General features: G+C 35.5%; 4 protein-coding genes across 4 annotated transcripts; 2 read left to right on the top strand and 2 right to left on the bottom strand.

Moving 5' to 3' along the window:
* Positions 1-217: 217 nt before the first annotated feature.
* LOC140982370 (uncharacterized) lies at positions 218-1214 on the top strand. Its single transcript, XM_073448883.1, has one exon. It carries the CDS (start codon positions 219-221, stop codon positions 1047-1049), a length of 831 nt encoding a protein of 276 aa, XP_073304984.1. The 5' UTR covers position 218; the 3' UTR covers positions 1050-1214.
* Positions 1215-2391: 1177 nt separating this feature from the next.
* On the top strand, positions 2392-3621 carry LOC140982282 (protein VASCULATURE COMPLEXITY AND CONNECTIVITY-like). The gene is made up of 3 exons (XM_073448782.1): positions 2392-2604; positions 2715-2917; positions 3212-3621. Exons 1-3 carry the CDS (start codon positions 2506-2508, stop codon positions 3390-3392), a joined length of 483 nt encoding a protein of 160 aa, XP_073304883.1. The 5' UTR covers positions 2392-2505; the 3' UTR covers positions 3393-3621.
* Positions 3622-5123: 1502 nt separating this feature from the next.
* LOC140976837 (STOREKEEPER protein-like) lies at positions 5124-6604 on the bottom strand. The gene has a single exon (XM_073441197.1). The coding sequence runs from the start codon at positions 6515-6517 to the stop codon at positions 5468-5470; it is 1050 nt and encodes a 349-aa protein (XP_073297298.1). The 5' UTR covers positions 6518-6604; the 3' UTR covers positions 5124-5467.
* A 901-nt stretch (positions 6605-7505) lies between these two features.
* Positions 7506-13129, bottom strand: LOC140976830 (formin-like protein 3). Its single transcript, XM_073441182.1, has 7 exons — positions 12363-13129; positions 10860-11565; positions 10286-10778; positions 10008-10207; positions 9636-9871; positions 8128-9010; positions 7506-7734 (listed from the first exon to the last, which is right to left on the bottom strand). The coding sequence occupies exons 1-6, from the start codon at positions 12498-12500 to the stop codon at positions 8153-8155; spliced, it is 2631 nt and encodes an 876-aa protein (XP_073297283.1). The 5' UTR covers positions 12501-13129; the 3' UTR covers positions 7506-7734; positions 8128-8152.
* Between the last annotated feature and the right edge of the window lie 4159 nt (positions 13130-17288).

The following is a 17288-nucleotide window of genomic DNA, read 5'->3' as shown; positions in this document are numbered from 1 at the left end:
CATGATTCGTCCGACAAATACCCGGCGTCGTTTTCCCTTCACCTGGGCGAGAACGGCCGCTGTACCACAGACAGAACTAACAGAAAGCCCAATTAAACACTGCCACGTATCGTTCTGTATTGTCCTTCAACTCCCGCGAGTTTGCCACGTCTGCAAAATTAAATAATAAATAAATTAATATCGCCCTTCTCCCTATCTGTCGCATGCCTCACATGCTAATGGAGAGAGAATCTCAGTTCCAAACGCCCCCGCCGGACCACACGGCGGCGCCCTCAGTCGGAGAGGCTTACATCAATGGCTTCTACGAAGGCTTAAGTTTCCATACCTTGCTCACTTACGATCCCTATGGTACATCCTCTCCACCTCCTGCGACGTATGGTACTGTCTTCGATCTTTCCGCACAAACTCAGGATATCCTCCTGATGCCGAAAAGCGAACCACAGAATTACCCCCCGGAGATCTCGACCTTCTACGAAGCCTTCTCGACGGAGGCTCCTCCGTACAACTTCTTCTCAGACGTGGTGTCGTCTTCTCACCACCACTTACCGAGCCTCCTCTCCCTCGAGCCGCCTAGAAACACTGCGGTCGTCTCTCTGAATCGGAATCGGAGGAGGAAGCAGCAGAAGCTAAGCGAAAAGACGCGGTGTTTACAGAAACTTTTGCCGTGGGATAAGAAAATGGACATGACGACTGTACTGGAGGAAGCGTACAAGTACATCAAGTTCCTCCAGGCGCAGGTTAGTATCCTCCAGGCCATGCCTAATACCGGAAGCGACAGCCATGGGGGCGGGGCAACATCATCCAGTCTGAATCGCGGAATCCATGGTGTTGTTGGTGATCATTTGGGGAGGCTGAATCAGCAGCAGCTGTTACAAGTTCTTCTTCACTCACCCATTGCTCAGACACTGCTGTACTCAAACGGCTGTTGCGTTTACTCACTGGAACAGCTTCTTTTGCTTAACAACAACGCTGAGAGGAAAGCTCAATTTAGCCGCATTCTCTTTGATCCAAACACCAATGCATGGGGACCGGATTATTACACACTTTAACTCATCTTTATTAGCTTGCTTGCTTCATCCTCCCGATCTTCTTGTTTAATTTCCTTTTGGGGGTGATTAGCTTTTTAGGGTTCTGAAACTGTGATTAGTACAAATTTAGGGTTTTGAAACTTAAATGATAGTGACATTTTGTTGGTTAATTGAGATTGGAATTACGCCATTTAGATGAGATCAATTGGTTGTGATCTTCAAGTGTTAAATTTTTGCTGCTTTGTTTTACATTTATTTGTTATTGTTTCCTACTGTTCATGTGCAAAACAATATAACATTCAGAAAATTCATGTTCTTTTACAATGAAAACCGTCCAAAGTTGATATAATTTAATTTGTAGAAATGTAAAATCTATTGTTTCAAAAAAATTGTTACTGTTAATTCGTAGGAATAATTTACTATACTCACTCATCAATATATATAATCATGTATAATCTACAAACATGTAAGTTTTACTTCAAGTTTCAAAATTTGATCTCGATCTGGTGCTATTCTTTTAAAATTTTGACTCCTTTTAATCTTTACTTTTTTGGGTTCCATTTTCAATTAACTGCTAGTACCTCTAAAACTTTAGTTCAAAAGAAGCAATACATTACAAATCTCGAGTAGACGGCTACTCGAAATGTTTCTCAACAGACATTGATGATTGATGAATTTTGTCGCATGGAATGGAACCTACATGTATAATTGTGTGTCGTTATTCAATCTGTTCACTAAAAAGATTGGTTGGTTTTTTTTTCTTTTTCACCCTAATAAAATGCGATATAACACATGTTAGGACCATTTTCAAGAGTTTGAGATTGTTGGTCGTGATCTGACTCTAAAGTAGTAATATCTCAGAAGTCAAAATTCATGAAAGCATATATTGTGTCTTAAAATTCCGCATGAACTGTAAAGCATAATTTCTTGTTTAATTTCCTGATTATGAGAGTAAATTAAATTACTTTAGGACGAGTTAATAAATAAAAAAAGAAAACAAAAGAAAAAGAAAAAAATTTCTATGCCACATGCACCAATGCTCCGATACTTTTACCTTCTAATTTGTCAGATACAAATCTTCTGTGATACTCGGTGATGGAACCTTTATAATAAAAGGCGTCTGATGGTTAAGTAATTTAATAAAATATTGGAACGAGGTTTAATGGTAAAGATGCTAAAGATAACCCACACTACCATATACTCCTTAGTCGGTTTATACCCTACTTTCCTTGTTCAAAGGTGAAAGGTATAAAAAATTTAAAAGAAAATAAAAGTAGGCACAAAGTAAAATAAAGTCGCCACATCGTTGACAAAAGTGCCTTTCTTCATCATGACTCAAATCTTGATTACACCATTTCATGTATATGCTTTTGCTTTTTTCCTTTGAAGAATTTGATAAAAACTCGTCAGACACATACATACATACCTAATAGATACACACATCAGCTAGCTTGCCCCTTTTTTACATTCTTGAAAAATGAGTAAACTGGTTGGCATCTTTGCATGTTTCTTGATTGTGGCATTGGATGTCACTGCTGGAATTCTTGGAATCAAAGCTGAAGCTGCTCAAAACCAGGTGTGTTTCCAATTTTGTCAATGGATTTGCCCTCCTATATGACAGATCCTCATTATCATCTTCATTATTATCTTGGTTTGGTTGTATATTTTGTTTCTTGATTTGATTAGGAAAAACATTTGAGGCTGTGGATTTTTGAGTGCAAAGAGCCAAGTCATGATGCATACATTCTTGGATTATGTGCCGCGTCCTTTCTAGGGATAGCTCACGTTCTCGCAAATTTGCTTGGAGGCTGTAATGTCTGCACTCAAGAAGAGTTTCAAAAGGCATCTCCAAGCAAGCAGTTGTCTGTGGCCTGCCTGATTTTTACATGGTATGAACTTCCTACTTCCAGAACTTTCAATATACAATGAAACATGAATAAATTAAGCTGTGTCTTGTTATACAACATTTGGGCTGAATATAGATTTAAGTTTTTAACAAAAAATAAAATTTATTCATCCATTAAATCTGCTCCTATACCTCCACTGAATTTGTCCATGTTAAATTAATTAGTCAGCTCCTTGGCATTGATGAAGACTAAAGAATAGTGTGTTCTTCTCTATATTAAGGCCTTGGAATGTACCAAAAGTATGGTTTGATCAATCTGTTTGATTTAAATATCTAGGATCATCTTGGCCGTTGGATTGTCGATGCTGGTGATCGGAATAATGTCGAACAACAAATCAAGAGGATCATGTGGTTTCACTCACCACCATTTCTTGTCGATTGGAGGGATATTGTGTATGGTACATGCCCTGTTTTCTGTTGCATATTATGTTACTTCCACTGCCACCCTCCCGGCATAGCCCAGAGATTTAGGTAGTGTTTTGAAACTAAGGCTGGTACTGTTTTTCTTTAAGACGAGACTTTTTGCTCGAGTGTTTGGATTATTATTTGAGTTCTCGAGCTCCTCGAGCCAATACATAAGAGTACTTTTTGAGTCTTTTTTATTTATCAATTCAATGCTACATTAGTCTCTGGTGTAATGGTTTGAAGGAGAAATAGGGGCTAGAGGAACTTTTGATTAGCGTTTTATATCGATATATTTCAATTTGACGAAAGAGTCTAAGCAAAAGAACTTGAAATTAACATTTTTTTTAATGACATTGGAATTTCAAATTTCCCAAGATGAACTCAAGCTGTACTGGATTATGCCGATAGATTTTAAAATCTCTTTTTTTAATTCTTGTTTATAAATAATAAACAGCAGTAGACCAAAAGATTCCCGCAGTTTCTGACAAGATATGGTATGAAATCGATTAATTTGACAATAACAGCAAGGCTTATCCCCATTGATATGTGGATTCTACTATGGACTTCATATGCTACATAAGTGCGTTGCCCTAGTGCAAGAATCGAAATTTTCTTATGATATCATTTCATACGAAAATGCTGGATGATATGCGGTTTATGTATGCAATACCTGCACAGCTTGGTGAAGAAGAACAAGCATGTAAAAACTTAACTCAAAGCAACCAAAAAACCTCACAGATGACAATAATGAAAAGTTACTGTTGTAGATTCTTGTCATTTGTCAAAAGAATGTTAAGGCTATTTCTGAGTCCAACTCAGTTATTCTTACAGTATCTCACCATATAAATATGATGATGTCCTAAGCCCATGCGTTTTGAATGGAACATATGAAAACACCTAGCATTTGGCATATTGACAAATACATTCTTTCAACATTTTATATCAGCAGGCTAAGCAATCGCAGAAATAAGCAAATGCAGTAGGTAATAACTTTCCATCAAGTATTCAACAACATAAGGAAATGCAAAGATATGAAAATGACCACCTAAACTCAAGGCACTTGAGATGCAAAAGATAAGAAAACAGAAACAAATGGGACTTATTGTCTTTACAATTTGAAAATAGCATACTGGGTGAGATGATAAACTCTGATATCAAAACCACTCTAAGAACAGGGCAATTTGCATTTTTGTCTAGAAAGATGTGAATTCTAGTAACACGCAGACAGATTAGATCCTCACCCCTGGAGTATGGTTATCACTTACTGAACATCGAACAGCAGCCCTTAGGAATCAATGAATCCCATGATACAAGGTTTCCCGAAAAGGAAAAAATTGAACAACAAAAAACACACTATGCTCACGTATCACACACAAATATGGAGAGAAAGTTAACAATTAAATGATTTTAAGACCACGATGAAGTATAGATAAAGAGAAATGGAACTAAAATTATATACCAATTTGGAAAAGGTGGTTGTTTGGAAAAAGCCCTTCGTCCAGTGAAACCCAACTAGTATTTAAGGGTAAGCATCATCCTCATCGTCATCATCATTATAACACATTCCCACTATGATGCAACCACACATTAGGTATATGCTACGGCAGCACATGGTCTTTGAAATATATTTGACTGATACAATTCTATTTCGAAAACTAAGAACTGGGGTTTTTGGTTGGTTAGTTGAGTGCAAATCAGCTTTAAAAAACTTAAGATCTTACCCACAAAGATTCGGCTTTTATCCATTACCATTAAAGAGATGACGAAAATAAAGAGCCAAAACGGAAATTCAACCCGTCATCATCGAGTATCGGATAACTTTAAACACAAAATAAATAGGATATCGGCATGATCCCTTCAATGCAGCTAATTAACAGAACATAACAGAAAGCTCTACGACTAGATAAGGTAATTGTAGACACTACCAGATCATGGGATAAAGTGCTTTAACACTTTATATATTACACTCTAATTTCATCAACAAAACAATTACCCACAAAGTCTATTTAGATATTTAAATTTCCAAAATTGAAAGGTCCATTATCCTCAACGGAGACAAACTCTTGCTTACTATTCAAATGGTCTATATCGAACAAAAACGTAAACTTGCAGCCAACAAGTTACCCATTCATTGATCCAACGCCAATTCAACCTGTTCCCTCATCAAAGACAACATCCTATAATGGAGCTCAGTCTCCTCCATAACCATTTGCTTCCACTTCTGATTCAATTCCTTGGCCTTAGCATTTCCAATGAAATTCAACTTCTCCTTCACCAGTCTCATTCCAGAATCAGACATCCCCAAAGAGGGAAACTTCCAAACCAAATTATTAAAAGAAGAGCTGAAAAATTCGTACTTGGACCACATTAAACCTTCATCACCATCATTTTCATTTTTTCCTATCTCTTCCTCGTCCCACACGATATTTTTCTCTTTTATGGTGTCGTTCTTCGTTTTCTCCCCAACCCCTTCGCTAGAATCATTCTTATTGCCACTCTCGCCGCCCCAAATTTTCTTAGAGAGTTCAAATACCATTACATCATGTGGCTTGGAAAATACAGGGTCCAATCCATTCCGTCCTTTCTTAAGTGCATTCAAGAACCTCTTTTTAATCCTGCTGATTTTGGTACGAAGTTGTTCCCTTGCAAAATCAACCTGAAATTTTCCCTTGATGGAGTCATAAAACGCCCCACCAAAATCCGTATTTTTGGAGTTCTTCAAGTCAACCATACCATTCAACAAAGCAATCTCATCATCATCACTCCACAACCTAGTGATATAACCAGGGGTCGATGAAACAACAGAATCGGACTTTTTCTCCTCGGCTTTAGTCCTCTTATTGCTTTTGGGAGAATTACCACCGTTAATGATCTCTTGATTCTTCCGTTTTGATGCGGTGACTGAACTCTTGGGGATTGGCTGCATCTTGTAGGCAGAAGGGGAATCGTCGGATTCGGGTTCAGTGTCCGACCCGTTTTCCTGGGCTATGCTTTTCGGCAGAACTTCAGGTTCTTTTTCTTGATCTTTCTCTTCAGATGACTCTTCATCTTCTTCACCAGAAGAATCTTCTTCTTCTTCGGATTCTTGTCCATCACCTCGTTCTTCTGAAGAGGTGGGTCGCTCCAATTCTTCTTCCTGTTTCGAAGATCGAGGATTAGAGAGGGATTTGGGTGCCATAAATTAATGGCCTTTTTTGTGTTTTGGGAGACGCTTCTGTCTTGTGACGATGGTAGTAAATAGGGTTTTGACGTGCATTTATCGGACGATGGATTCCTCTGCCCGAATCACTTTGTTTTAAAATTAAACTGAATAGAAACTATCAGTTCATTATTTATTTATATACTAAATTCATACAACTAATCTTTTGTATTAGGAAATATTAATGGACAAAAACTTGTGTGAGACGGTTTCACGGGTCATATTTTATGATACAGATCTCTTATTTGGGTCATTCATGAAAAAATATTACATTTTTATGCTAAAAGTATTATTTTTTATTGTATATATCGGTAGGGTTGACCCGTCTCACAGATAAAAATTCGTGAGACTGTCTCACAAGAGACCTACTCATATTAATTTATGTACTCGGAAGGTCATAAATTTCAAATCTATTTTTATATGTTTATATACTAATTCATATTAACAATGATGATGTTTTTAAAATCATTATATTTTTTATTACTAATGTGTAAAGAAATAAAACGTGTATTTAAAATTTAATATATTGTTTCATTGTAAATAATAAAATTAATACAAATCTATGCATCATGGATTTCAAACTCATCTCCCCAAATGCATCCTTAAGGTTTTAACCCTTCATTTTGAAATATTGCTATCTAAAACTCAAAAAATTAATTCAAGAAATAGGTTATAATTTCTAATTATTTAATAATAAATATCAATGAGATTTCAGCCAAAAAGAATTTTAATCTCTCTATGCCATATTGACATGACTCAGTTCTATCAATATAAATTTGCTCAAACAAGATAGAAAATGCAGTTTTCCCTTAAAGAAAATCAATCAAGTGTCTTCTAAACAAAGGAAAGTTGATATATTTGAGTTAATGTAAATTCTATGCTCGTCAAACATGAACAAGTATACATGTCAAACCCAATGGTCCTCGTTCATTTATGGACTCATTCACTTGCATATGTACAGAAAATAGTACACAAGACCTATGCTTTTATGCCTCTATCCGAATTTATATCTCTCTTCACCAGATATTGAATACCTTGATGCTTCCTTTAGTGTCTTTCAACATCTCCATGATATAGCTACATGAGCTCCAATATTTCATGTTCACCGGAACAGTAAATCAAGAGAACTAAGTTCTGTTCTGCACGTATCTTCAAGAGTTAATACTCAATAATGTGGGAACCACCACAACCGAGTCCTATGTAAATCATCAAGAGTTAGAACTTGAGAAAAAAAATAGTAAGATAACTTCAAGATTGTTTCATTCTTACACTTGTGATGTACACACGATCCACAAGATGAATTTATTATCATCACATCATTGGGTATGGTCATAACGTACAACATGATGAAATGGCAATTCGTGCACCAATATATTCTAGTAGTGTCATGGCAAAAACTCGGTGCAAATACATGAAACTACTTGGATTAGAAACAAAACAAGAAGACAGCACAAGCCCCCAAAAGTTGGATTGAAACACGGCATGCCACAATTGTAAAAAAGTTTTCTTATGTTAAACTGTTCAACATTAGCCACAGATGAAAGAAAAATCAGATCAACAAATTTTCAGTGAATGAAATGACTGCTTACCCCATTAATCTTAAAGATAGGGAGTTCATCTTTCATCATCTGAACTGAATTCATCATTCATTTGCCTCTCCCTGACTGCAGGAAATAGGCGCTGATTAATATCCGGTAGAGGGTCGTGCTGAGACTCTTGAGAAGGCGACGCTGTTAAAGGCTCTTTTATTGGAGCCCTTGATGGTAGTTTGGCTGAGTTTTTCACATCTTTACACGACTTATCCAACATCAATAGGAAGTCACGAACAATCACAAAGAGACGCGAGTTATCATCTTTTCCAGCATTACCGTAAAAGTAATCTCCTGTGCTCTTTACCAGAGCCATTATCCTTTTTTCTTCTTCGAGTAGCCACGTTACATCAGATTCCGAATGCCGAATAAAACTAGAAAGTGCATCATTAAACTCAGTCTCATCGTCTAGGCCCTTGATCTCAGTTTCAAGAAAATCTCTAGTTCTTACGAGTGATTGCCCGATCTTGAACACAGACGAACTTAGATTTTCGGTATCAATCAAAGCTGCCTTCCTTACATTCTCAAGCTCATTGCTAAGCCCAGAAACCACTTGAAGTCCCAAATTTCTGTGGTACTCATCTGTTTCACTCGAAGAATCTTCAATGAGATCTTCAGTTCTTACACTGGACATACTTTGGCTCTCTCTTAACCTTCGAGCAGCTCTTAAACCTTCAGACCGAATTATTTCTTGGACAACAAAATGAAGTAATGTAGTTTTTCCATCGGTTCCTTTCACGTCGGATAATTTCAAGAGTGTGTCGAGCTTGAATGCTTGTGCACCGCCTCGATAAGTTCCATCATTCATGCGGTTGCCAGTTTTGAGAACTGCTTCCAAGAGTTTGAGGAAAAGTCTATTGTTTCTAAGCTCCTTGCAAGCTACCTATATTCATGAAAGATTCAGAAGTGCAATTATAAATACGATTTTCATGAACACGTAATAATCAATAAAATTATAGTACAAGACTTGACATTATTAAGATCATGGTTTTTATTTAATATTATCTCATTTTCAGTAAAGATTTCCTACCATAGTTAAGTCAATCTATTTTCCCTCTACTCGTGATGACTGTAATTTATATTATATAAAGAGAAATTAACAAGATTTTTAACTTTATGGGCATAATGTCATTAATGCAAGTCTTCGTGGTCAGAACACATTAGTTCAGCTTTATGTTGCCTTCTCTCTTCAGTATACCAAAACCATGTCAACCATGTTTTTTATTTAAAAGTTAGAAACCAAAACAAGGTTGGATTCATTTTCATTTTCAAAAAATGAGAATCCTCTTTCTTGACAATCATGATTGTTCGCACCGAAACATGAATCAAAGAACTTTTATTTCATCGTTCTTTCTAATCATATAGTATTGTAAGTATTACCAGTCATCCTTCAAGTTGTAGATTGGGAATTTTATGCATGTGTTCTCCAGTAAAATAACTATTCCACAACCCAATTATTTGAAAATAACATTTTATACTTGAAATATAATACTGGGGTGTGCACGAACCTCCAGAGTTGCAAAGCTATCTTTAACCGAAGAAACTTCCTCCTGGAATGTGCTCAGGAACAACAATGACTCGAGACGTTTAAAGGCAAATGGAATTTCAACAATGACCTTAAGGAACCTTTCGGCTGGGCCAAGATGAGAAACATCTCCACTATATAATCTAAGTTTTAGTTCTTCCTCAGTTGTAGGGGCCATTTTCAACAACGTTTGAATCAATTCTGCTGGAAGCTCATTACCTGATGAATTCAAAAGGTTAATGTTGGAATTATTTTGCAGTACACCTTTTATTCATCAAGAGAAACAAGCATTATTATTCTCCGTATTTTGATCTAATTGTGCTAGCTGAAGAGTTCCCAAGTCTAGTAAAGTTACCTTCTTTGAGAGCATCAAATACTTCTTCTATTGTCACATTCAACGCTTTTAGAAGAATTGCTAAATTTTGTGATTTTTTAGGATCAATAATCTGAATAAATTGAGGAGATTCAAAGACAGGCGCATCTCTTCTATTCTCATTTTTGTTCTTATCAGCTGGCACATATCCGAAGAGACTTTCCATCATCTCCTCATTAAATCTGAAGTAAAGAAATTCAGCAATTCACCAATGAACAAGAAAATCGAATATAATGTTCAAAATCAATATATTTACTTACTGAAATGAACCAGCTTTAATCTCATGCCAGACCATTGAATGATCAGGATTAGCAAGAACCTTATCCCAGAAGAACGGCTTTAACTTTGTTTTGGGAGCTTCAGATTCGATAGAAAGCTCACTTCCCTCACCTGTTGAAGAACTCCCTCGAAGATGAGCCGGCTTTAACAAATTGCCTGGCATTGCCGAATTAGGAGGACGACTAACTTTAGGAGGAGGCGGTGGTGCAGGTGCTGGAACAGGTGGTTTAGGGGGTGGCAGAGGAGGTGCTCTGGGGGGTGGTGGAGGAGGATGTACTCCAGGTGGTGGTTGCTGTTCTGTTCTTCCTGGAGGCAGTGGTAATGCACCATTAGTTTTTTCTGATGGTTCAGCTCGGGGCCAAGATTCAGCTTGAGAAGAATCATGAATTGCCAATGTCGATTTACTAATGGTTGAATGAGCCTTGAAATCTTTAACGTTTGGATTACCGATACTGTTCGACTTTTGTGAAGAACCTGAAAGATAAATCATAGCCATGAAAATGAAACATAATTAGTGTTGGTCTCTATGATAATCAACCACAATGAGTAAAATACCTGCGGAAATGTCGCTTGCACAGAAATTGAGAAGAGGCTTCTCATCCCTTTGACCATCGTTTGGCCCAGTCTCGGTTCTACTTTTCTTCATACAACATATTAAGGAGATAAATAGCAGAACAAATCCTGCCACAGAACAAGTAATGATAGCGGCTAACAAATACTTGCTGTTCTTGTGGTCATTTTCAAGAGAAACTGGAGAAATATTTTTGGGGAATTGTGAAGTAAAATCTACATCTGATGGTGAAGGAGAGTTAGAATAATCTGGCGGAGGATATGGTTCTGGGGCCTCAGCAGGAGAGAGGGGCTGAATTTTCGGTGCCGTAAAAGAATTAGCTGGTGATAATGCAGGACCTGGGGTCGGAACAGTAGTTCTTACCACCCGATTTCGAAGACTTCTTCTTAGGCACCTTCTTGGAACACTACCCCGACCAGACAAAAGTTCCTGGTTTTTATGGAACTGATTTTCTTGCTCAATTCTTAATTTTTCAAATGTAAGATTTTTTTGTCTCAAGCAATACAAGATAGTTTTCTTCTTGTTTGATGGCAAACCTGCTGTAGCCTTTGGTAGACTTTTCTCCCCTGAAAAAGTTGAATCACATTTGCGCCTGGATGTTGTTGCCTGAGATGAATCCAAGTCCAAGACCTTGACAACCTCTGTACTATCTTTTAACTCTTTACTATAATAACAACATACTTGTTCAACCTGTTATAAAACATTTCATCAACTAATTAGGAAGCAACATGATAAATTCTCCAAAATATAGATTAAAGCAACTCATGAACTATTCTGCAATCCTATATTTTCAATGACAATTACATTTTTCTGATATATGCATGCAGTTGCATATGCGAAGGAAGAACCATTCAGGCACAACACAACTACTTTATACCTTGACGAACACTACTTTTCAAAAATAATTTCACGAATTGAATTACTCCATATTGCCATGTATCATAAACTAATTTCATGTTTTCACTCTAAGCTCAGGATTTGACTGAAAATATTAGTTGCTATAATTTAAATCATTGATAAGTTTTCTTCTATCAAGGTTAAGAACCATAATCCTCTTTAAACCTGATACAAAAATCTTAACACACAAATTAAACTCTCAAAAACTGTTGAAGTCCATGCTGCAATTCAAAGGTTTTTACAAAGGTTAAAGTTCAACATTCAGTCTAACCACCAGCAGAAAAATTGCTGAAACTCACAATAATGATCTTCAAAGTATCTATCTATACAGCCGCATCACCAATTTTGGAATATATCAATAATGTCCCAAGATTTTCAAACTAAACTTCTTGATCAACAAAGGGCTGGATGGTTCACAGAAGATCCAAACACAATCCAGAAGCAAATAACTTTGTGGTGATTTGCAATCAAATGATGATGATGAACTACTAATATTTCCATACACAAACATTTATTGTAACGAATCATGCACGGGAGAATTTACAATGTCTGGCAAACTAAGAGAGAAAACAACTTCAAATCTTGCACACCTTGTCATCATCAAATTCTTGAAAATCCCAAGAAACTCCATTTTTCATAAAGCTCTCTGCTAATTTCCTATTTCCCTCCGCAAAAACACAAAGAAAAGCAACAAAAACAGCCACAAAACGGACTCTTTCAATTTCCATTGTTTCTCAAATGATCACCCGAGCGTCCCCTTCACATTTCATGGACAAGACAAAAACACAGATAGCTCTAGTGATAGCTACGTGTCTTAAGGTTTCTTCTCGAATGGTCTCCCGGCCTTCAATAGAAAACATACAAATCAAGAAACTTTTCACCCCCTTGTTTTATCAATTCCAACCATAAATGAGATATTTTCTATATTATTAATTGCAAAGGCAATATTAATGGTTGGCCTCAATTCTTTTTTCGGTCCAGTCACAAAATTGCCAACAACGCATCGATACGCCTAGAGATACATGAACACAAATATATCGCGTATGGCTCTTCGTATTCTTGCCCTTCTATGCAAGCACCGTGCACAACAAGAACCAAGAAAAATCTCGCCTTTTGGTCCAGGAACTGAAATTTGGAAAAAGAAAATCAAGAAAACAAAACAAAAGTATTCCAAAAAGATGTCGCCTTCATATCTTGAAATAATGCATCAATGGATTCTTCAATGGCTTTCACGAGAGGATTTCTGGTAAAGCGTTCGGGTCAGAATTTTGTGTTGGGAGTTTTGTTATTTGGAACACTGCATGTTTTTCGGAGGCAACAGAAAGGGATTGAAATGGGGACGAAATAGAAACGTGCGCCGAACTACGGGAGAATTACTTTTCCATAATAATATAATATTAAATAATCATGTCAAAGAAGATTATTGACATTGAATATATTAAAGAATTACATTTATAAAATCTTAACCAGAAATTTATTATTACAATTTTTAAAATCTAGCCGAACCAATTGTGTATATTTTTTTTAAAAAAAATTATATAATCATGCCGAAAGTTTAATTTTCGTTTTATTTTAAAATAATACAATATATTGTTACACGGAGAATTAGATATATCAATTTGTCACGAAATTCAAAAACCATACCCAAAATATATCGTTTTCTTGTAATTAGAGATACAATATGCCGTTTTCTGTCAGAAATGAATAAAAAATATATGTTTTGGAAACAAACTCACCGAATTTAAAATATGAAAATTTGAAGTTTTTCCTACAGAGAGAGCTATATAAAGCATATATATATATGAACCAAATTTATTCAGCTAAGGGCGGTAGCTATTGCCATTAAGTTTAATCCTCNACTATAAATAAAATTCAGAAAATAATAATATAGAAAATGGTGATCATCTTTCTAGAATATGTATATATATATATATATATATATATATGTGTGTGTGTGTGTGTGTGTGAGTGTGTGTGTTTTATTTTAATTTTAATATCGCTATATATAATTAATTAGTAATCACGATTCCATTGCTGATTTTTTTCCACTGCTTCTGAGATTCGACAAAACTCAGGCTCATGTGAGGCCCCATTGTTCCACCTTCATCGTCATCCTTTCCAGAATTCATCCTGAAAATGTGGCAGTACTAACATGATAATATAGCGCGTGTTGATATCTTATATATATATATAAAACGTCGAGCCGGAAATTGGAAGAAGTTCCATGAGCTAGGGTGTAAGAAAAGTTGATGACTGTAGAAATCCCATAATATTTATCCTATCTAGTATATAAACATATACCTATATATGTATATATATGCATGGTCACTATTCTAATGGCTTTCACTTAATTTCTTGATGTTTTCAAGGAAATTCTAATATGTCTACTTTAGGTTTTATACCAATTACCTGCTTTGGTTTACATGAGTGGTGTGATTAGCAAGTGAAGCAGCTGGTGTTTCCTCAATCGGGACTGCGATTGCCTGCAGCTGCAGAAGGTTAGCAGCTTTTGATTTATAAATATTGATTCGTGTGTGTGTGTGTGTGTATATATGAGTATGATTGAAATCTTACATTATAATCGTATAGCGAATTAAATTTTATTTTACGAACCTCCATATTTTCAGCTGCTTGATGAACAAGTTTGCTGCCAAGCTATTTGGCCTGCCACAATATTTGCATATTATAATGATCATGAANACATTTACAAAAAATTAAGGTCTAGAATTCCTATTTAATTTTCACATAGGAAAAAATGTGGATTTGTGATATTTCACAGAATTGTTTGGTGTAAATAACTCGTATTTTTATTGTTCTTCTATTAACTTGCTAGAAGTTCATATTTCATTTATCATTTATGAAATCTATACAAATTAATATATGCCGAAGACACTTTACACACTAATGAAAAGACTAATAATTTATTTTAATGATCAACTTGATATTATAAAATAAAATTTGAATAAAGAATATTTAGAGAGACACGAGATCACACGCTTTGAACAAAGTTTTGTACAAAAGACGATGACTGTGGGATAATTTAACCACATAAAAAACAATACTTAAAAAATTTAAAAAAAGAAGTGGCTTGCACTCGTGGAGATACTAATGTCTGACGTGGGAGAATTAAAAAATGAAGTGGCCGATAACTTTAGCTTTTCTATACCTAGTACAAAGAATTTGATATTATGGACACATGAATCTCGTAATATTTTTTAAAAAAATTAGACTGTGCTTAAATCTCTATATATATTTACCAAAAAAAATTAAAATTGGCTTGAATCTCTATAAATCCTTGTAAAAAAAAATGGGCTGGGCTACAGCCTAGAACTGGCCAAGCATAGGTCCGTCCTTGGTTGTGAAGCATTGTTTCATACAAACATTTATATTTTCATAATTAAGCATGAAAGTGTAGAAAAATTACTTTGGAGAGCTGCACACGCTGGATGGCACTTGTAAGGAACTGCTGGTACACTCCAGCTTCAAGGACTGAGTTTATCTTCTCCACAGCTGGTTCATAGTACCTGTCCGATCGAGGAAAAATACCATGTATTTAATTGATGCAATATTCAATTTTTATCTTTTAATTTGGAATTAATATTAATGATCAAATAATGAAAAAAGAAAAGAAAGAAATATTAATAGACCTCATCTTTTCCTGGGCATCCCTTTGTCGCCTGCTGAGTTTATCAAGATTTTCTTCTAAACCCTGAAGTTGATTATCTTGTGGCAGTATATTATTTTTGAAAAAAAAATGATTTGTGCGTATGAAAAATATTTGTAAAATGATTTTTAACAAACTCTATTAATCTTAATTATCATAATCTGTGTGTTTGTCACAAACTAATGGTTGAATTATATTACTAAATAAGTAACACTGGATATATATGCCTGAACTTGAATACATTAAAATCGAAATTTATCAATTAATTTGTTTGAAAATATTCTAGCACAATTTCCTCTACGATCCCAAAAACTCCAAACATAAAGCTGTTAGATAAGATTTGAATATGTCGAAAAGTGCGACATGTTCATTCGTTTATTGCTTTTTTCGTTTATATTTAAAACCGTACAACATTCAAAGTATTTTGGTTTCTTATTCTCAGATAATTAACGGTCTATAAAATGTGGCCGACAAAGTATTTCAAAGAGAATAACTTAATCATACCTCTATACTGGGCTTGTTGATAGACGTTAATCAAGAATTTTGATTGTTCATCATGTGAAACAAACAAATAAAAAAAGCAATGTTAGAAATCCACAATTGGCTGGTGCTGGATTAATCACATGCATGCATGCCTGTGTAGGTACACAGAGCGAGACCAGAAGCAAATAGACAGTAATCATCCTCATAAAAAAAAAAAATCGTAAATTTCTATGCGCATATAATATGTGGATTTTCTTTATAAAGGATAAGAGATTACATTGCTATCTTTTCCAGCATTACTCCTTCATAATTCAGTTGCTTGAGCCTTTCAGACAAGAACTTAAAATCACAAGCTGAAACAAAAAGCAAATTCTAATTAATTAGTTCACAGATCCAAGTTCTTGAATTCATATCCAATTAACTTATAAATGAGTGAACGGATATGGTATATATGTACCTCTTCATCGGCAATAGGCCTGCCNTAAACTTTAATAGATAAACCCGAGTTCTTGAAGAAAAAATACGTACCCTGGCCTCCTCTAAGTTCATCGGGCCTATCCACAGAACGAAGGAAGATATCCTCAACCCTAGTTAAAAAAACACAAGAAAAATCAAGTTTAGTGGTTAGATCTTGGATTCAAGTCGCACCAGAACATAAATGTAACAGGTTTTTCACGACCCAACAAACCAACTTTCCATTGCTGGCAAAGGTGCTAAGCCTACTGGCCAGGGAAAACATAACAACGGCCACATCTGTATCACACAACACAGACAATTCACTCGCCTTCTTCACGATCCCATCTTTACGCTTGGCGTATGTAACTTGGCGAGTGGCCGCATTCTCAATTCGCCTCATTGCAAGTTTCTTGCGACCCATGGAGAAAAAAGAGTAGAATTTAGAGAAAAGGGATGAGTGTTTTTTCTTTAATTTTGCCTTCACTAATTATGGGCGTTAAAAGGAGTCAAAACACATTCAATTTAGAGACGAGCTCTAACCTTAAATGATGTACGATTATTTGTCGTGTGTCGAGACTTTAGTTTCACCATGAACGGAGAATCGCCTTTCGTAGTTTATCGTTAGATTTATTTTCGTACGATTATTGACGCACGGCTTTGTTAAATGGTCGTCGAATTCCAAATCTTAGAGGAAAAAGAGTAGATATTGCAGCAACTATCTAAAACCAAGTGTAAAAATAAAAATTTTGATTTCTTGAAACATAGTTATGTATCGAACGTGCATGCATGTAGGGTATCTTTGATATGTATAAATGGGCGTGGCGTATTAAAAAATAGAATATTGGAGTTTAAAAATAATTGAGATATTTTAGATTAAAAAAAAAAAAAAGTCTCACCATCGTACTAAAATTAG

The sequence above is a fragment of the Primulina huaijiensis genome, chromosome 1 (genome assembly GCF_012295235.1).
Source record: "Primulina huaijiensis isolate GDHJ02 chromosome 1, ASM1229523v2, whole genome shotgun sequence".
NCBI lineage: Eukaryota > Viridiplantae > Streptophyta > Magnoliopsida > Lamiales > Gesneriaceae > Primulina > Primulina huaijiensis.
The sequence above is the reverse complement of the archived record's forward strand: the minus strand, read 5'-3'. Positions and strand labels throughout refer to the sequence as shown.